Raw genomic sequence first — 22,210 nt, forward strand, 5'->3', positions numbered from 1 at the left:
TTACTTTATTTTTACAAATGGGGTAATACAATACCCCCAGATTTTTTTCTACTTGCTAATATAAAATAGGCACATCTAGTTATAAAGGTTGTTTGAGGATTTTTTTTTTTTAAAGATTTATTTATCTGAGAGAGTGAGAATGAGAGAGAGAGAGAGAGAGAGAGAGAGAGCACATGAGAGGGGAGAGGGTCAGAGGGAGAAGCAGACTCCCCGCTGAGCAGGGAGCCCGATGCGGGACTCGATCCCGGGACTCCAGGGTCATGACCTGAGCCGAAGGCAGTCCCTTAACCGACTGCGCCACCCAGGCGCCCCTGTTTGAGGATTTTTAATACTGCAAGCAACACTGCAATAAACATCCTTGAACACATATCCTAACATTCTGATATTTTTTTCACCCATAGGAATAGAGTCCCAAAAGTGAGTTTGCTGGCTATATATACACTCTTTTAATTTGTAAACACGGTCACATTATTCACCAGCAATGTAGAAGCCTCATCAACAGTGGATATAGTTTTTGCCAATCTGACAGAAACTGTTACTTTGATTTGCATTTCCACACCTGCTATGGGGACTGAGGTTTTCACTGGTTTACTAACCACTTGTATTTCTTCTTCCTCTGGGTCCCATCCTTTTCCTATCCTTCTATTACTATCACATCATGCAAATGATTTTTCCTCAAGTTAGAATCACAGCTCACACCATATTTAAGAATATATTCCAAATGAATTAAAGGTTTTAAATAATCAAACACAGAACAATCGAATTATCAATAAGAATATATAAAACACCTGTATGAACTTGGGATCAGAGAGATTTTCTTGAGCAAGAAAATTCAGAAGCAATGAAGGAAAGACATTTCACTACATTCAAGTTTCACCTGTAGTTTTTCACTTTTAAATCATGAACAGGCATCACTATGGGAATTTTTTTTTACAAGGTTTTTTGCTTTTTTTTTTTAACTGTCAGCAGATATTAACAATGCTATCATTATTCCAAAGTCCTACGATAAGACATGTCGAAAACTTCATCAGACACAGGTGCTGAGCTCACAGAGGCAGAGAACCCAACACAACTGCCTTTCGATACCGCTGTTGCTACCACAAACGAGAAACTGTGACTGCCATTCCAAATTTGCCGACTCCTACTTCCATATCCTGTCTACCAAGGATCATCCCCTCCACTAGCCTATTTCCTTGACGAAGGCCCCCCTAAACACACAGTCTTGCACTGAACCCCCCGCATCCCAGGGCCCTGCCACCAGCATCACAGATGCAGCAGGTCTGAACACTGAGCCTCCCCTGCAAGGGCACGCTGTGTTACAGTCCGGGAAATGAGAGAACTCACCTAAATGGGGAAACAGATCAGTGTCCAACTGATGTTTCTGGGTGCACAGTTTCACCAGTCTGTGCAGGCGACTTATACAGGAGAAGTGTGGAGAGAAGGCTGTGGCTTTCATCAGGACCCGGTCAGTCCTGGGCGGGTCCGTGGCTGGAGCCCTACTGGATGGCAGGAGGGGCAGCGGCCTCTTGTGGGGCAACTGCCTCGCTTGTGCTATAGTGTGTGTGGTGGGGGCCACTCCCTGCATTGGTAGGCTGGTGCTCGGAGGTGGAGGGGACTTGCAGACTACACCCTGCGGTGACGGTGGCGGTGGAGCTGGAGGTTTCAAGGACGAGGCTAAAGGTGACAGGTGGGAGAGCTGCGGCGGGGCCTGCTGCTGTGAAGGCGCAGGAGGGGGACTAAAGTGCTCTTGTCGGACTTTTAAAATCTCCGTCTCTCTCTGGCGCTGCCGATTCTGGGCCAACTTGCTCTGCAACTTCTTTCTCACAGTTGCCCCTTTCTTTAGGTCATCATCTTCCTCGTTGAAAGCGAATGGGTCTTCCAACTCGGTTTCCAGGTAGTGGAGAGGGACCCTAGCCCCAGGTGGAGAGAGGGACATTCCATCCAGCCCGTTGGGCATCTTCAAGGCCAACGGGGGCACCGTCAGGCTAAAGGCCATGGTATCCATCTGGTGCCTGACCTTCACCTCATCTATAGGATCATTCTTTTTCTTCCTCTCTTTTTTCGGGATAAAGCCAAGTACCTGCAAGTGGCTGTTGCAGTACCTTTAAAAAACACACACGGGGAAATGATTATGATATACACTAAGAGAAGTTGAATATAAAACTACATAGTATAAAATGTGAATCCTACCTAATATATTAAAAATGCATGACTATAGGAACTCTTGGCATTCATGGATTTAACATAAACAACCTCTACTACTCTCAAGCACGCCTCAAAGTCTGCAATTTTCCTGAAGCAAATAGGTGAGTTGTGTGTGTGCAGAGGCTGCCAGAGAGAAGTGAGTCATTCCAACACTGAGTGGCCCTGGATGACCATCCAGCTATGGCTTCTCACTCTGCTTTGTTATTTTGTATTCACAGCACAAAAAGAACTCATCAAGTCTAAAGGATCTCTAAAAACTCTGTTATGGAGAGGAAAAAAAATCGTATCTATTTATCTATATATATTCCAATGTCATTCAAGTATTCGTAGATTCACAAAGATCTTATGACATAATCCCTAAAAATACCAAGTGTCTACAGTGTATTCTACACACACATACACACACAGATCGAGAGAGAGAGAAATAAAGAATACAGAAGGGAAGGAGAAAGTAAAATAATAAAACTAACAGTTAGAGGGATTACAGATGAAATGAGTTCCTCAACAGCCAGAGAAGTACATTTATACCTGCAGTAGGTACTAAAATAATGCCCTTTATACAGATGAGGAAGCTAAACTTGATAAAAATTAAATAACTTGCCCCAACCCCCCCCTCCACTCTGGAAACCGATAGAGCTGAGACTCCAACGAAGAATCTAAGCTCAGGAGACTCTCCATAGTCTTCAGCAATGAGGTTACTTTTGTAATGTAAATGGTATTTTAAAAAATACTAAAAAGGACAGCATCCTTCTACTCAGTAAGAAAGAAGAATACATGTTGTTCCCAGAAACCACACTGAAAACTTACAGAGGCTTTTAACCAGTAGTAAAGTAGTGTTTCCCAGACTGGGATTCCTCATGCAGTTCAGAAGGTTAGCAAGTATGCCATAAAAAAAAAAAAGAGTACTCCATGCTTAAATAAATTTGAAAAATGCTGGCTTCAACAGAATTAGACAATGATTTTGTTGTTTGTTTCTGCTGAACAACTTCTCAAAGCATTTTGTATGATAACGTACATTGCACTTCAAGGTGGCAATGTACCCATCTGGCAGGGTTTCCCAAACTTACTTGAAAAGGGCATCTATTTTTATTGTAGCGAACTTGTGGAGAACACAGTTTAGGTAAAAATGGCAATAAAGTAATTAATGTCAATCTTGAAACTCACTGGGCCGTATCAGACAAATTTTTAAGTAACTGTTAAAAATACAGATTCACCAAATCATCAAGAGACATGGTTTTGTTGGTTTGTCTGAGAAATAAATCTCTCAAAGACACGCCTCCATTTTAATAGGACTATTAAGAAAAAGCTTTCTGGACAGTAAAGAGAATCTACACTGTGTGTGTGTGTGTGTGTGTGTGTGTGAGCGCGCGCGCACACACACACTTGCACATACACACCTAACAGGTTTAGGTTAGGTCTCACACAGACCTTAAACAGAATAGATTTATAAAGCTGTGGCCAAAATGGAAAAAGTTTCAGGGATAACTGCATGATTTTTGTTGTTGTTTTCAAGTCATTTTTAAATTAACAAAAGGATTAGCAGGGTAGAAATGAGGTGGGATAGTTTTTAAATTTGGAAATGAAATTTTTCTGCTCATTACACATGAGCAGCCTGAACAGGTAACTGAGCCTGCCCCGTGCCACCTCACGTAACAGGGCAGAGGCTAATCTGCACGTCCAGCCCTCCTGCAACCTCACCCTCAACTCCTGCTCCAGCTACTCTGTCAGCATTACCACACAGAGTCTGAACTTGTAAAACACTTCCTCTTCTAGAAGGGAAGAATTTTCATAGCTAGAATTACAACAGCTTACTTCATTATGATCAGTGTTTAAAAGAAGTATGCAAATATGAATTGAATAACTATATAGGGGAGTGACCGCTAATGGGTTCTTTTGAAGGGACGAAAATGTTGTAAATTAAACTGTGATGAAAGTTGTACTAAAAAATACAGAATTATACACTTCAAATGAGAGAACTGTATCAGATGTGAATTATATCTTAATTAAGCTGTCTAGGAAAATGGTAAACATACAGGAAACAAAAAACTTCTTGACAAATCACTACTAAAAAATATATAAAATTAGAACAAATTTAAATTATATAAAATAACCAATTTAATAAAACCACTTATCTCTGAGAAACCAAGGCTACAGTAATAAGCCTTAGCCTCCCACTGTACAAGTACATTAGAAAATGAACTTTACTTTTTAATTATACCAGTATTCCTACTGAACATAACACTATTCTATTTCAAAGAGGTAAGAATCCCTTAAGTTAGCATTTTTAATACATACCAGAAGTTAGACACCAGATACTAAGAAGCTTCCTTCAGCTGACCACCAGATAATTTTATCAATTAAAAGTCATTGGGAGTTTGTTTTCTATAATACATAAAACCATCTCAAATTCCTAAGTGTCCAAAGAATAACTGCATTAATAATGAAAGCTTATTTTCAAAAGAATATCAATCTTTTCTACATTATGTCATATAGTGTAGTTATTAACTATCAATATTTATATATCCCTTAGACCTTATATCAATTCAACCTGGATTTCCTGAGGCAACATAAGAATATTACCTCCTACTGATGTCTACTTAATCTATCTCCAAGCAACCCTACAAATAATAAAAATATTACCATTTGCATTGGTTTGAACCAATTTGGAAAGATTTATGTAACTTAGTACTTAAGCGTAGTTTCTTTTGATACAGCCACACAAGTCCTTCCCCTTCTTTTCTTGTTCTAAAAAGAGGAAACTACTTTGAATATCAAGGTGAAGACCTATGATTCAGAGAATTAATATTCTGGAGAAATGCAGAGCAACTCTTGTTTTACTTCTCGCTGCTAGCTATTAACATAGTACTTGCTTCCGCTGAAATGGAAAAAAAAAAAATCCAAGGTGGACAATTGCAAATGTGGTAAACTGAATTTAAGACAAAATTACAGGGGTGCCTGGCTGGCTCAGACGGAGGAGCATGCGACTGTTGATCTCAGGGTCATGAATTTGAGCCCCATGTTGGGTGTAGAGATTACTTAAATAAACAAACTTTAGGGCGCCTGGGTGGCTCAGATGGTTAACCGTCTGCCTTTAGCTCAGGTCGTGATCCCAGCCTGGGATCGAGCCCCACGTCTGGCTCCTGGCTCAGCAGGGAGCCTGCTTCTCCCTCTCCCTCTGCCTCTCCCCCTGCTCATGCTCTCTATCTCTGTGTCTCGAATGAATAAATAAAATCTTTAAAAATAAAATAAATGAACTTCAAAAAAAAGGACAAATTATAGATGTGTTTATAGTGGAGCTTGGAGTAAAAAAATGAACCCAAGTTCATCAATTCTTCAAGTTAAAGAAGGCCAGGGGTTAAGAAACGGGCATGGTAAGTCTGCTAGAAGCTGGACAGATATTTTTAGTCAGGTACAGTGAGTGGTCCCTTTCTCAACTGAGATTAAAATTTTATTCCTTGCCTCACTGAGCAGCTGCTTCTTTCAGGTATTGTAATGTGAAGCTTTAAGTGCGCATTAGAAATTCCAAGGAAGTATTCCCAAATCACCACATGATGCTATACTCATTTTGGTGGGAGCTCTATCAACACAAATTATTTATTTCACCATAAAAGTGTAAAATTGCTCACCATGACATACACAAAACATGACATCTTTTCAACCAATTTATGCAGGTGACATCTGTTTATGCACAGGTACAAGGATGAAGGCTGTATATACATATTTTAAAGATTAAAGTAAAAAGTTCACATTTTCTACCTAAAGATAACAGTATTTGAAACTTTGGGGGAATAATTATGCATCTCGGGGCACCTGGGTGGCTCAGTTGGTTAAGCGACTGCCTTCGGATCAGGTCATGATCCTGGAGTCCCGGGATCGAGTCCCACATCGGGCTCCCTGCTCAGCAGGGAGTCTGCCTCTCCCTCTGACCCTCTTCGCTCTCTGTCTCTCATTCTCTCTCTCTCAAATAAATAAATAAAATCTTTAAAAAAAAAAATAATAATTATGCATCTCTCTGTAATATCCAACAATGCCCACATGGTTTCTGGAGAACCGAAGAAAAAAATGAAAAAGAGATTATATATGAAATAGTCTGAATTTTCCTGAGACTATGAAAGATGAGTAACTATCATAAGACTCTTTCTCTAAAAACACCTCCATGTTTTTTAATTCAGCCAAGTAAAAATTCATAATCCTAATGATAAAGCCTACTCTTACTGTAAACATAACATTTCTCAATTATGTTAACCATACTTTATATGGAACTCTTTTAACCAAAAGGCAAGATTACAGAACAATGCCAAACACTGCTTAGAAGTCTGAGACAAAGTACATCTTCTCAATAATTCAAGTAATCATTCTTTTGAATACTTCATTTTCATTAAATACATACCCTTTGCTACCTTTCAAGCACAGATTAAAAATTTCCAAAATCATTACCATTAATTACAACACCTAAATAGTTCCTATAATTTCTCTTGTTTAAGCAGATTTCTATCATAATCAGGAACTACTTTATAAAACACTGCAAACCAAACACAAGCGACGATTTTGAGGAAAAATTTCTTTTAAAGTCTATTAAACCAATTAAAAAAAAAACAAAAAACCAAACACACTTTTCAAATAATTCCCCACTTCTCCATTTTCTAAAAACTGCCATCTCTTGTCTTTAGAATAGATTCCAAGGTTTACTTAGATTATCCCAGAACTCAATGCTTAAACTCACCGCACTTAAAAAAAGAAAAAAAAGAAGAAAAAGAAAATTCCAGGTCTACGAATGAAATCAAAGATGGATTCCCATAATTAGCTCTTACCTACGATCCTCTGATTTGGGGATGGGGTTGGTGCAGCGTTGGCTGTTATACTTGGCCACATATTCACATTGCTTGAAGGGGGCAGTCTTGTCCTCCAGAACGTGTCTGATACAGAAAGCGTACCCGTTGAGTCGCCGCTGCTTGCACAGTTTGGGGCTATATGAGCACAAGGGCTTATTGTCAACCTCAGAGAAGTGTATATGTTTCCCTTCATACATCACGTGACTCTATTCCTTGTGAACATCAGCTAAAAGACCACCACAAAAAAAGAAACCCAAATGATAAATCAGAGAGTATAAGGCAGATTTAAGTTGAGAATTTCACTGAGGGACTTCTGGCCCCACAGCCATACCTGATTTTAAATCTTCTGCACCATTGCAATGTTAAGAGAACCCCAAGGATACCACAGTTTGGAATGCTGCAGAATCAAGATGAAGCAGATTGTCTACAAAAATATCAAAAGGCCTAGTTAACAAATAGAAATGAGAAAAGCTTGCTTACCTGGGAAGTCAAACACTAGGATATCACCCTTCCTAACAGGATGGATTCTCCTTTGTAATCCATCATCCCAATATGAAATTAAAATAGTAAGAGACATTATAAAACACCAAGTTACCTCCCCCCTCCAAATTGAACGAAGTAACTTTTACTCTGGGGAAGTTCTTTTAAGTGCCTCAAAGCAGCGGGGCTCTTTCAAACAAATGTAAGGCGGCAGGTCTTTGTACGTCATTACTGGTGGTTGAATGCTACATCTATTTTCAGAACACAAATCTCTTCACAATACCAATGGAATGAACTTACAGACTTAAAACGTCCCTCAGAAATTTGACATTTTGATATGTTGACAAAATATTTGGCCATTTGCAACAAATGTTTCTATGAAATACAAAAGGGGGGGCAAATTCCTGTTCTAGAAGTCATTTTCCCTGTAATTATTTCCCCACATTTATCCCACCCAAAATGTAAACTTCTTGAGCCCAAAGACTAGTCACCTAACTACACTTCCAGCATCCAGGGCACGGCTATATACCACATGCTGCAGCCAATTACCCTAAAGAGGGTAAGAATCAGGACTTAAGAAATGTTTGGAGTTTTAGTAACAAATGGAAGGAAGAAACCACGTAACACCCACTACTTCTCTGCACACAGAATGGCCAGCAGTAACATTTCCATAGTATAACATCAGACAGTCTACAGTGAAAGCTAGATGTGTCAAGTCAGGGTGTAGTGGGACCCTGTGGTTTAACCCACTTTCTCCAGAATCTACAACTCATCCAGATGGGCTGACAGAATAGCTTGGATACTAACTACAGACAAACTCCAGAATACGCTCTTCTTTACCAAACTGGGTATGAAATTCCTCACACCCATCAACGTCAAGACACGTATCTGCTTAAAGGAGTCAGAAGACACGTTTGCCATCTGTCACTTAGTGTTACCTTGAATAAATAATACAGCCTCAGTTTTATCATCTGTAAAGTGGGGCTAATGACAGTAGCTATGTTATCATCAGGTTGCTCTAAGGATCCAGTGATACAAAGCATGCAACACAACAACTACCTTGCCTAGTGCATGTTAAGCACCGAACAAATGAGGTTATTAAAAAACGTCAATGCTTCTTATTACTTACATTCTACCTGTTGGTGATACAGAATTTCTATTGTCCTTGAGTACTTCACTGTAGCAGAAAAAACAACTGAAGTATTAGCTTAGTTAATAAAAATCACATTCATTACTGAGTAAACCTAATTAGATAATCAATGTAAATCAAAAATAAGAGCTTTCGGGACGGCTGAGTGGTTCAGTCGGTTAAGCGTCTGCCTTCGGCTCAGGTCATGATCCTAGGGTCCTGGAATCGAGTCCTGCATTTGGGCCCCTTGCTCAACAGGGAGCCTGCTTCTCCATCTGCCTGCCGCTCCCCCTGCTTGTGCTCTCTCTCTTTGACAAATAAATAAAATCTTACAAAACACAAAAATAAGAGCTTTCCCTTTTTACTTTATTAGGATACAAGGAGAAAAAGTTGTATTAAAAATTCAACTGCCCTAAAGGTCTAGATGTTCAAGGACAGGAAATATTTCAAAGCAAACCCACGCTTTTTTTTTCTTTGTTCTTTTTTTTAGAGACGGAGAGAGAGGGGAAGGGGGAGAATCTTAAGGGGGGGGAGCTCCATGCCCAGCACAGAGCCTGACATGGGACTTGGATCTCACAACCCTGAGAGATCATAACCTGAGCCAAAATCAAGAGTCGGACACTTAACCGACTGAGCCACCCTGACGCCCCATGCTGTTTCATTTTTATACTCTCTTTGGCTTGCTCATCCACCTGGTCAATATTAAATATTTCGTAAACTAGTTCAAGTAAACCTGTATGAACTTCTGTATGAAAAAAATACACTGGATGTAAGTGAAAAAAGTAGCCAATATATCTATCTGTATGAGAATATTTTATAAGTCATAGAAAGACTGGGGGCAGGAACGGGAGGGACATGAAGGACAACCTTCACTTTTAAGACATATTCTGGATCTACAATCACATGTGATGTATCTAGACTGATGACTGCTTTCCAATTTTTATACATCATTTTTCCCCCTATTTGAATTGGCCAGAACTGCTGGAATAATGTTAATAATAATGGGGACCACTGTTATTCCTGTTAAATGAGAATTGCTTACAGTCAATGGTAGGAATAACGCAAGCTTTTACCATAAAATTTATTTCCTGTTATGTTAAATATCAAGTAATTCCTGTTTTATTAAGAGTTGTTTCTTTAAAAAACAAGAACAACTCAGAGTTGATGGTTAATTTTACCAAATTCTTTTTCGGCTTGAGAGAAAATCATGTTTCTCTTTTGTACTGTTAAAAACAAGGCATTTAGTATTTCCCAGTACTGATGTATTTAGTATTTCCTGATACTTCATAATGAGAACTTGGTCACTGTGTATTATTCTCTTTGCTAAATTACATTTGCTAATTTTTTAGGATTTTTGTAATTTGAAAATGGTCTAGAGCTTAGGGTTTTTAATATTTTTTCAGAATCTGGTATCAAAATAATATTTCAAAAAATAACTTAGAAAACCTTTCCCTTTTTCTATATTCTGGAACAAGTTAAAAAGCACTGCAGTTATAATGTTCCTTAGAAGGTTGCCTGGGCCTCACAGTGCTTTTTTGTACACCCGGTTTTGAAATTTACCTGCACACAATTTAGCAATATGTCCACTTACATTTAATTTCCTAAGTACCTGTGATTCATTCTCATATTCTGTGTGCGTTCATACACAGGTGACATTTCTAAGTTCTCCTTTTGTTCATGACTAGGCTCAACAGTTTGTCTGCTTAATATTATTACCAACATCTTCAAAAATACAAGTAAGTAAAAAAGCCAAATCTCTTGGATTTATTAGTACCTCCATGTATGTTTTCTAAATTCATCAATTTCTGCTTTTATATTTGCTAGTATCTTCTTTCTACTTTCTTTCCATTTTTTGTGGGTTTTTTTTTTTTTTTAGTAACTTCTTGGGCTGGACTATTTTACTATCTCATTCTTTTCTTGCTTAGTAGTCTACTTTTATTTATAAATCTTCCTCGGAGTACTGCTTTAGTCATATCCCAGAGGTACTAACACAGAATTTTGATTATCAGTACTTTCTAGTTAATCTGGACTTGAGTTTTCAATTTTTCCTTTGGCCCAAGGGTTAATTTTCTCAGACGGCAAAGTTTTATACTTTCTTTCGCTTTAGTTCTAGTTAAGAATAGAGCATAATCTGCATCTATCTCTGCTTTTTGGATTTGACTGATACTTTCTTTGGGGTCTAATAGGTATGCTTGAAAAACAATGTTTCCAGGGTATGTTGTTATTCCATGTATCATGCTATTAACCTTTTACTTTTTTTACTTTTTCATTTTTTTTTTTAAAGATTTTATTTATTTGACAGAGAGAGACACAGCGAGAGAGGGAACACAAGCAGGGGGAGTGGGAGAAGGAGAAGCAAGACTTCCCGCCAAGCAGAGAGTCCCATGTGGGGCTCGATCCCAGGACCCTGGGATCATGACCTGAGCCAAGGCAGACGCTGAACGACTGAACCGCCCAGGCGCCCCAACCTTTTACTTTAAAAGTCTTCTGATCATGGGTCAGCAAACTGGCTTTCAGGACAAATGTGGTCCACTACCTGTTTTTGTAAATAGTTTTATTGGAAGACTGTCCTGTTCATTCATTTACATGTTATCTATGGCTGCTTTCACACCGTTGTCAGTAGAGCGGAGTACTTGCAAAAGAGACTGGATGGTCACCACACCTAAAAAATTCACTAAGTAAGTAAATATACAATAAACTTACTAAAATATTACTTGCTGGTCCCTTTTCAGATGCCTCTCTTAATGGATTTAACTTTTTTGCTCCAATCTGTCACTTTCTTCTAAGAAATTAGTTTACCCAATTTATAATTTTGTATTTGTTTATATGACAAATAGTTTGTCATAATTTTATCTTTTTAATCCTTTTACTTTTTATTACATATTTCACTATATAGTCTGTTTTCTTGGAAGATTTATAGTCTATGTCCTTTAGATAACATCTCTTTACTCCACATTAAGAAAATTAGTATATAGTTGACCCTTGAACAATGCAGGAATTCGGTGCACCAACACCCTACTTGGTCAAAAAACCAAGTATAACTTTTGATCTTACTTACGTACTAAGAGCCTACTGTTGACGAGAAGCTTTACTGATAATATAAAGAGTTGATTAATACATATTTCTCATGTATACATCTTACATACTATATTCTTATAATAAAGTAAGCTTAAGAAAATCATAAGGAAAATACATTTACAGTACTGTATTTATAGAAAAAAAATCCAGCTTGGACCTGCACAGTTCAAACCACGTTGTTCAAGGGTCAGCTGCACTTGGCATTATTATGATTGATCTCATGTTATGAATGATGAGAAAAATTTTCATTTTTGTAACCATCTACCCAATCCCCAACTCTGAATTTTTCCCTTGTATTTCTACATTGCCACAATATTAATATTAGTTCTACATTTAAATTTATTTAATGCTAATCACTAATCCTTTTAACTCAGGTTTCAACTCATCTCTTGATTCAAAAGTTTATAATATCCTCCCTTCTCCAGCCCTGTCCCCCACCCTCCCCTGACCTGCACGGCTGACTTAATGAGAACTAAGCCCCCTAGTTTTTCTGTTTGGAAACATGTGTCAATTGATATTAAACTATAGCTTTCCTGGACGTAAAATTCGTGGGTCATATTTTTTTATCTAGTGACTGTGTTTTTCCATGTGTGACAGAATGGAAAAGCCTGTAAGGCCAGCCTCTTATTTTATAGGGGGCTTGATTTTTCTTTTTTTTTCCATTTTGACCCAATAATAGTCTTTACATTTAAAGACTAGAAACCATTCTAAAATGTCAGGTCTTTTATTGTGGGAAACTCTTAACGTCTTGACAAATTCTTTCTGCTTCAATGATTCTATATGGCAGGGATATCAATTACTGGTATGCTAAATTCACTGTTTCATATCTACTACTCTCTAGTCTTTCTAAATTTTTACTCTTTTCCATTTTGGATTGCTCATATCTCTCAAGCTTACCTCCAGGATTCCCAGCTAGAGTGTGTATCTGCTGCTTTGAAAGTGACCTTCATTTCCATAACGACTAGAATCTTTTATTTTGTAACCTGGTTCCATCAGGTCACTCTTATCTCTTCCTGTTGTCATCTCATTGATTTCTTGAGCTTTTGTGTCTCATCTTTAGACTCCTGCCTCAGAGGAGCTATATCTCACCCTCAACTTCACATGCCACCTCCCGCCATAGGGAACTCTGTTCATAATTTTCACCTGCTGTGCTGTTTCTGAAAATGATTATCAATAACACTCTTCCCTTGAAGCTCAACTCAATGCTGAACTCGCCTCCCCAACTCACAGAGGCCCACATGCCATAGATTTTCAGGGGATGATAATGTAGGCTTTATTCCTCTTCAGTTGACCAAGATTGGCAGCTGTAAGGCTGCTTGCCGCCGGTTTCTCCTCCACTCTAAACTTCTTGAAAAAAATAGTATGACTGCACAGTCCGTAATTCAGCCTCACCTCTTGCCACTCAGGGAGCCCAATGTACATACCAACTTTGTCATTCCACATATGCAGCTTATTGGTTTTGTTCCCATGGTGGTCAGCCACTTGGCAGAAGGCTGCGCCCTCACTTTGCCTGAGTTCATGCTCTCCTGTCATCCTTCTGCTTTGGTTCAATTTTCACTGCACTTACCGGCACTAATTCACAAATTCTGGTTACAAGATTTTGTTAGTTATCAAAGAATGAGCTGCTTTTCTGTTTCTCATGCTCCTTATTATTTCTAGTTGGTTTAGAGAGAAGATGTCAGTACTCCACTGTCATTAACCCGAAATATATTTTAAAATTCTGTATAATAAAATATACCAAAATAAAACCAAAATATGATTTTTCATAATAAACACATTACTTTTGTAATCTATTTTTAAAGAATCAATATGCTATTAAAAAAGCTAATAAACTTGACTCAATTCATTTCACTATGTGAAATCCACATGACTCTAGCTTTAATGGCAAGTATTTATTAAACACTTGTGAAAAGCCCATCATTTTCTCAGAAGCTGTGGAAAATATAACGGCAAAAGACACAATTTTTAACTAATATAACACTTTGTGTTAACTGGAATTAAAATAAAAACTTAAATTAAAAAAAAGACAATTTTCACCTTAGAAGATACAGTCTCTAAGATGAGATGCGTTCAAAAGGAAGTGCACAGCTGGAGGACCTCACCCACAGCTCTGAGCACCCAGGCTCCTCTAGTCTCATCAGATCTAAAGGCTGCTCCCTCTGCCCAGAGCAGTAGACATCTTCCCTCTCTGTGTGCCCCCCACCTCTGGCCAGCTGGAGGCCAATGCTTCAGGACCCAGCTTAGTCATGGCCACATGCAGATTCCCAAAGGCTGAGTTAGTTACGTGCTCCATGCATTTCCCTGTTTTGGCAATCATCACATTCTATAACTGCTTATTCTTCTGTTGTCTTCCCACCTAAAAAATAAAGTTCCCAAAGGGACGAACAATTTTCTGTTCATCACTACATCCCAGGGCCTAGCACAGTGCCCAGAAGTTAACAGGTGCTCAACAAATACAGCCACTTACATCAACAGCTTCTGTGACAGTAACTCTTAATTCCTGGTGGTCTACCTAAAACAAAGATTCACCCAGGGATCATTAAATAATTTTTTTAAAAATCACTAAATCGGGACTTCAGATAGTCTATACAATAATTTCTAATAGCCACAGTCATTCAGCAAGAGAAAGTGTGATTTAGAAACATGAAGGTTTTTGAATATTCCAGAACATCTCATGAACATCAAATAGATGTCATATAATGTTGCACCCAATGTCTATTCGGCAAATAATGTTTAAAAAATACTCAAGAATGCAGGGGCGCCTGGGTGGCTCAGTTGGTTAAGCAACTGCCTTTAGCTCAGGTCCTGATCCTGGGGCATCCAGCCAGCTTCCTGCTCAGCAAGTGCGCTTATCCCTCCGCCCCGCCCCACCATGCTCCCGCGCTCTCTCCCTCTCTCTCTTCGCTAATAAATAAATAAATAAAATCTTAAATAAAAGAATGCATTAAAATCTGCCTATTCAACTTCTTTCTAACTCGAAGAATTCATTAATCTACCCAACTGCCCTCCTTCAGTATTTGCCACAAGGCGCCAAAATTCTCACTAATCACCTCTATGACATTATAAAAAGAGGTTTAATTTCAACATCTTATAAACAACTTCTATTGAACCTTAATTTTTTCCTATCTACCTGTGATTAATTTTTTCTTCCCATTTCTTTGATTTTTAGTATTTTAAAATCCTACTAAAAGCCAACTGTGTATCATGCTTTCCATCTTCCTTTTGAACAATCAACACTTCATTTTCAAATCCCTCTTTTAAATGCTCAATTTAGGGGTGCCTGGTGGCTCAGTCAGTTTAGTGGCTGACTCTTGATTTCAGCTCGGTCATGATCTCAGAGTTGTTGAGATCAAGCCCCGCATAGGGCTCTGTGCTAGGCGTGGAGCCTGCTTAAGATTCTCTCTCTCCTTTTCCCTCTGCCCCCCTCGTGTTCTCTCTCTCTCTCTCAAAAAAAAAAAACTCTCTCTCTCTAAAAAAAAAAAAAAGGCTCAATTTAATCTTCATACTTAGTATTTCCAATCCTCTAATGTATTCAGACTCACTTTGTATGCCATTAAAAAACAAATGCTGAAGGAAAACGGCCCTCATGCTTCAAAATTGAACTTCCTACTAAATGAGTATTATTTAATATCAAAATCACTTCGTCTATGAACTGGAAACAACTATTCATCTGGTCTTCTCTACATTTGTAGGTTTTTCTTTTTAACTAAAGAAATCATTAACAAAAGCATACGGCAGATCTCAGGAAAAAAAGCCTACTTTTTTTCATTTTTTACATGCAGCCGCCTACAACTGAAGTTCTTTACCCCAACTCCAAAGGTGAAGTTCACATAGCCCTCACTCCTTAACATTTGTTGTAAGATATAAAGAGGAGGGGCACCTGGGTGGCTCAGTTGGTTAAGTGTCTGCTTTCCTCTCAGGTCATGATCTCAGGGTCCTGGGATCGAGTCCCATGTTGGGCTACCCACTCAGTGGGGAGTCTGCTTCTCCCTCTCCCTCTGCCCCTCCCCCTGCTCATGCTCTTTTCTCAGATAAATAAAATCTTAAAAAAAAAAAGATATATTGGGGTGCCTGGGTGGCTCAGTCAGTTAAGCGGCTCCTTTAGGCTCAGGTCATGGGCGCCTGGGTGGCTCAGTCGTTAAGCGTCTGCCTTCGGCTCAGGTCATGATCCCAGGGTCCTGGGATCGAGCCCCGCATCGGGCTCCCTGCTCTGCGGGAAGCCTGCTTCTCCCTCTCCCACTCCCCCTGCTTGTGTTCCTGCTCTCGCTGTCTCTCTCTCTGTCAAATAAATAAATAAAATCTTTAAAAAAAAAAAAAGGCTCAGGTCATGATCCCAGCATCCTGGGATGGAGCCCCGAATCGCCAAATCTGGATCCCTGCTCAGCAGGGATTCCGCTTCTCCCTCCCCCTGCTCTTTGCTTTCGCTTGCTCTCTCCCCCTCTCAAATAAATAAAATCTTTTAATAAATAAAATAAAAAGATATATAAAGTTCACATGATCTTAATCAAATTCTTACAGACCCTAATATTAATACACTATTGCATGGTCTAATCCATGAAGAAAAGCTATACCCTAAGCTCTACTTTTTTAACACATGATCAGTATCGCTTCAAAAAAGAAGAAAAAAATCCCAACCATACTCAATTTATTAACATCAACTGTAGATATTACCTTCAGCTGTGGAAATAACTTGTTTGGAATACAAGTGGATCTATGCTCCCTTAAAGAAGAGAATGCAAGTAATTAAGCACTTCTTAGAGCAGCAGAATATACACCCTTATTTATTACCAAAAGGCAAAAGTAATCATTACTGAGAACAGTCTCACAGAATGAATATTTTCATGGCAAACATATCCATATACTGGAATTCAAGAGCAGGAAATAATGGTTAGGTGTAAAATCTTAAAAACACCTTCTTAGGGGCGCCTGCCCAGCGGGAAGCCTGCTTCTCCCTCTCCTCCTGCTTATGCTCTCTCTCTCAAATGAGTGAATAAAATCTTAAAAAAAAAAACAACCTTCCTTCATACTCTATGCTGAGCTTAATTAGAAAATAAAATGTTTTCTTTCCATAGTTTCTTCTTTACAAATATAGAGGAATAAGACATTAGCAGGGAGAAAAGACAAGCTTTTGACAAAAGCAACCTATGGCCCTTTCAGTCTCCCCACAGCAACACATAAACCAATCTGACCAAAATATGAACATTATTCTCTTTGGGACTGCCATGTACCACATCCATGTGGAAACTCTGTATGTCATTACTGTTCTTTCGAGTCTCGTGTTTCAGAAGCATGTTCATTTCACTGCCACAGCATTTTCCCCTAATTGCTATCTGTAATTTTATATTCTACCCCCTTTTAAGAGCTAGACCAACAACATACCTTACAATTTTTTTAAATCAGCACCTAAATTCCCAGAATGTTAGCTTTCTAATATATTTAATACAATGAAAAAAACATTTCCTTATCCCAGAGTCATATACTTTCAGGTTTTAAAAAACTTTTCTCCCCATTTTAAGCTTTTGTTGAAGTTTTAATTCAACTTCATGGAGCCAAAAAAGGTAATGAGATACTAAACAGTTGCGTGTACTCACTAAAAAACAAAAACAAAAAACTAACATCCCACATATCAATGTGAAAAGTGGTAAAATTAGACTCGGAAGTGATGAAAATCTGCCCACTGATGTGATCTGAAGAAAAAGATCAGGGGGAAAAATTGTCTATCATCTCAAAACATAAATAATACTCAGCATAATTAAAGTTCAAAAGAAAATATTTTAAACCAAATAAGTGGTTACTGAATATCTATGCTTAAACAGCACTGCACAAATAAGTCTGCATAATGAATTTAAATTAAAAATGGCCTTTACACTAGTTGAGTTCCTTAGCTGATTCATTTAAGGATAGTTTATGTAGCAGTTGAGAGCACTCTGGCTCTAGCAGGTATCAGAGATGGTGCTCCAATCTGGTTCTGCTAATTACTAGGTGTGTGACCTTGGGCAAATTATTTAGGTTCCAGTTTTCTCATATGTAAAGAGAGGGCTATAACAGCCATGTACCTCACTGAGTCGTTTAGGAGAATTAAATTAGGTATTTCATGAACCGTACTTAGCACGGTACCCAGCACATAGTAATCACTTAATCTTAACTACTATTAGAAGCAGTAAGTAGTAGTTTATTGGTATTATCATTTTAATCTAGAATCTGCAGGGCTAAAATGCACTCTGCAGCTGCTAGTGCTTTTCTGAATGGTACAGGGTAATTCTTCATTAAGTCAGGCCCTCCCACCTTCTTGGGGCTAGGGTAACAGAATCCACTAAGAATTGTTTCCTATAATCTATATTAAGAATCCAATGTTAAAAATATGTTTTACCTTCTATACAGCATCTATATACTGATATTCTTGTGATGGAAAATACTAAGGAGCAGTGCTTGATCTGGTTACAGCACTTATGAGTTCCATGAAGCAATCCTTTACAACAAATGCTGTGTTCCTATCCATGCCACGCTCACTCTCGATAGTTACAGAAACCCTATATTGTAGGACCATTAGAAAAACTCAGTTATAACTCTAGTCCTCAAAGTTCCAGCTATAGTCCTCAAAGTTCTTTTGTTCTACGAATCTGAAACGAAGGGTCTCTTTGTTGCTAAATTTCACATACACTTTTCCATCCTTATCTAACCTCTCTGCAGCATTTGACACTGTTGACCACTTCTTCTTGAAAATCTCTCCTTTCTGGCAGCTCAGTGGCTTCCTTTTTCTTGGTCCCACACTTAAATGTCAATATTCCCCAAGATTTTCTTCTTAGTTTGTAGGGATGCAAGATGAAATGCCTAAATGTGCCACACGGGCGGGCCAGGGACAAACGGGCAAACTTTGCTCATCTAAAAGGGGCTCACTCAAACCAGCTCCAGCAAGTTGTCGTGATTAAAAAAAAAAAAAAATGAAAAAAATGAAAAAAGGGAAAAAAAATGCAGACCCAAGGTTTCTAAATCTTAGCGACTTTTCAAAAGGTAGAAATCCAGGTTTTCCCACAAAATGTTAGTAGCCCATTAAAATGTAAAATAAAGATGCCTGACTCAACTTGAGCAAGTAAATCTATTTCCTCATCTATGAAATGGCAGTGAAAAAGTCACAAACACACAAAAAATGAATCAAACAAAACATTTCTACAGCCTTTCATTTGACCTTCCTCTCTACATCTCCTCCCAGACTACAGGTTATGATCCCAAGTTTCAAGCCACATGCACGAACTGTAAACATGCATAAATGCATTCTTCTGGGAGAAGAATCCACAGAGTTCATCAGATTCCCCCAGAAGATTAAGAACCAGACTAAGCCAAATGTTTCTGCTTCTACAGCCTCAGCTGTCATCCCCGTGCGGATGACCCCCCAATCTACGTCGGGCCCGCCTATGCGGACCACTTTACCTCGGTGAGCAGTCTCTCCACTGACTTCTCTCCATCTCCACTGTCAATGCCAAGGCCTCAGTTCCAACCTTCCATCTCTTCTTTGCAGCTGCCTCACTGGCCTGTTCCAGTCTTGCCCTCCTTCACTCCACTCTGTACAACTCGGATCCTCTAAAACGTAAATAATTTACTTGGCCAAAGGCCTTCAGGGTCTGCGTAGGAACGGAAAAGGAATCCAAACTCCCAAGCCCACCACGTAAACTCCTTAGGACCGGGCCAGGAAGACCGCTCCCCCTCCCACTATTTATTCCTATTCCTACTACTCCTACAATTTGCAACACAGAATACTCTTTTGTCCTCAGGCATTTATTCATAGAAGCAGGTCCCACCTCTTGGAATGCCTTTCTAACTCCTCCCATTCGCTTAGGGCAGAAACCCTTAAAGTCTAGAAATCCTGGAAAGTCCTTCTTCTCTTTAAGGCTTACCCCAAGGCCAGAATAAATAGGTTTTCTTCCTCCAGGCTAATCTCTCTCTTATCATTCAATGTGGTGAATGTCAGCCTTTTTTTTTTCCCCCCACTAGACTAAAAACTCCTCAAGGGCAGAGAATGTTTCTTTGTATAACGAGGCCACAGTGACCAAGAGGAAGCTAATCCGGTAAAGTGAATGAAACGACACTGGTTCTGGCAACTCCCATCATGCCTCAGGTAAACATCCCACCCTCCCAAGGTAAGCCCACCAAAATCAGACTAGGCCTTCCTCAAAGCTCTGCAGCACCCACCCAAGCAGGCCGAGAACTGCAAGAACCTCAAAGGAGCAACTAGAAGTAAACCCACTTTCTTCGCCCGCTGGTGCACTTACCAATCCTTTACATCTGCCAACTCACAGAATTCAACAGCTAGACCACCATCGAGCTGCTGAGACTTCTAGAACACACTGCCAATTTTTTACTGGCACAAAAACAGTTATTTGCCCCATGAAGGTAATTATACTATTCTATCTGTACTCAAATACTTACTAGTATTAGTAATATCTGCAGAGCCAAGAACTTATTCACATTGAAAAAAATCTCACATCCAGAATAGTAAAAATCTTTAGAGGAAAATATTATATAAAAGTCATGCACCAGGCACCATTCTAGAAACTATGTGCGATTCCTCATTTAATGGCCACGGCAACCCTATGGAAAAGGTATTATTATCACCCTTTCCACAGATGAAGAAACTGAGACTTAATGAAATTACACAATGCGTCCCAGTCACATGAGATTCGAGGCCAGTTTGACGTCAGAGCGCAAGTGCTTAGCCAACACAAAACTACACAACGCTGTTAAATGGAAGATCCTAAGATTAAGTTCCATGTACACGCAATCACACAAGGAGAGAAAACACAACAAAAAATGTTAACAGCGGTTAGTTACCTCCTGAGTGTGAAAAATAGGTCTGAGTGGGATGAAAACGAGCACGTATAACTTTTAGTCAGAAAAAAAGCAAACAAGCCAATAAGAGAGGTGGTATTTAAATGGTTTTAATAAAAAAAAGGTTAAGGTGGGTTAGGGGAATAGATGGGGACCGACTAAGAGCCAAGCACAGGGGCTATCTCATCTAATCCTTACATCAGAAAATGTTGTATTTCCATTTTACAGATAAAGAAACCAATGATTAAGGAACCCACCCCATGGAAGAGCTGGGATCGGAACCCAAAGCCCAGTCCAAATGTGTCTGACTGCAGGATACCACGCGACAAGTAAAATTTAACCGAGAAGCTGTTCAAAAACAAACCACATTCTGGGAAAGAATCAGAACTAAGAAGCCTGGCATAGTAAGTGAAGGTGGGAAAAGATAGAGGCCTACGGTTTTTAACTTTAAGCTTTAGTCAATAGTTATCTCTGCAAGTGTCTCAAAAGAGCCAGAAGCATTATCTCTAAAATCAGCCAGGACTGTGAGGACTCTGGGACAGACCCATACCTGAAGGGAGTGGGAAGGAGACTCCACTGCTGTTTGTTTTGCAAAGCAGGATGGCATTAGCATAAGATACAAGGACTTAAATGTGACTCCATTGTATAAGCAGCAGAGTATCTGCTTTGGGCACAATTGGCTGCCTCCAACCCAGTATCACCTATTCATCTATTGTTTACAAGTCACCAGGTGTGTGGGGGGAGAAATGGGGTGTTACGTGTCTGACAATATTGCTAACTGTATTCAGATATAAATGACCTCTCATTATTCATAACTACTGTTCCAAACCTGGATAGTGAGAGCTGTGAACCCTTGGGGAATATCTCAGGTAAGAATGAATGGATCAGCATTTTTGAAATGTCATGTTTAATTTTCAGTGCTCTGACTTTGAAATTTTAAAATCCATATAAACTAAAATTTCATTTCTCTAAAATAGTATTTTGTTTCTCTAAAATGATTTGCTGAGGAAAATAGCTGGGGTGGGAGTATACAAATTTCCTTATATAATGTTTCAGAGGAAATGTGATTACTGCAGACTTAACAAATTAAAATAAACATCTACTTTTGAAAGTAAATATTTAATAGTGAAAAATACATTACCTTCGCAATTTAAAGTTAATTCAATTATTTGCCCTGAAAGTCTTATTAGTTTCAAATAAAATGTAACTTTGAAAAATATCAAAGCCTCCATTCCCTCGGGAATAATAAAGTAGCCCACGAGGTGATTAGATTAGGAAATTTATGTAGGTTTGGGACAAGAAGGGGAAAAGTAGAAAACTTTAAGGATTTGTACATATAAGGCTTTTGAAAGCTTAGAAATATGTAAAGTCGACAATATACCTTAAAGATATCAAATTACGGGGCAAAGAGATCTTTTTAAATCCTAATATGTTCTAGGAAAAGAGACTCACTGAATGATTTCTTCCATCCAACATGCTCTAAAAATAAGGGCAAGCTATAATAGAAGTAACAATTCTGGCTACACAAGTCTATGAAAATATCTGAGTCAATACGCAATTTCAATTCATCAATAAAGTTAAACAACCATTAAATGCAATTTGCATTTTTGTATGAAATCCATACAACCTCAAATATCAAGCTTTCCTTAAGTAAAATGCTAGC

The 22,210-nt window shown here is 38.7% G+C and overlaps 1 protein-coding gene across 5 annotated transcripts in view; it reads right to left on the reverse strand.

Annotated features, from left to right (window-relative positions):
* INO80D (INO80 complex subunit D) overlaps nt 1-22,210 on the reverse strand; it is a 65,749-nt gene that overhangs the window by 41,256 nt on the left and 2,283 nt on the right. For 3 of the 5 annotated variants that reach the window (XM_027589946.2, XM_027589944.2, XM_027589945.2), the window contains exons 2-4: nt 7,369-7,461; nt 7,017-7,263; nt 1,345-2,102 (exon numbers count right to left, since the gene is read on the reverse strand). In XM_027589946.2, the coding sequence (XP_027445747.1) occupies nt 1,345-2,102; nt 7,017-7,234 (976 nt within the window). In that variant the 5' untranslated portion in view covers nt 7,235-7,263; nt 7,369-7,461. Of the gene's footprint in view, nt 1-1,344; nt 2,103-7,016; nt 7,264-7,368; nt 7,462-19,152; nt 19,255-22,210 lie in introns of those variants that run through there. The other 2 variants (XM_027589947.2, XM_027589948.2) reach the window with 2 other exon arrangements.

Source organism: Zalophus californianus, chromosome 3 (genome assembly GCF_009762305.2).
Source record: "Zalophus californianus isolate mZalCal1 chromosome 3, mZalCal1.pri.v2, whole genome shotgun sequence".
Lineage (NCBI taxonomy): Eukaryota > Metazoa > Chordata > Mammalia > Carnivora > Otariidae > Zalophus > Zalophus californianus.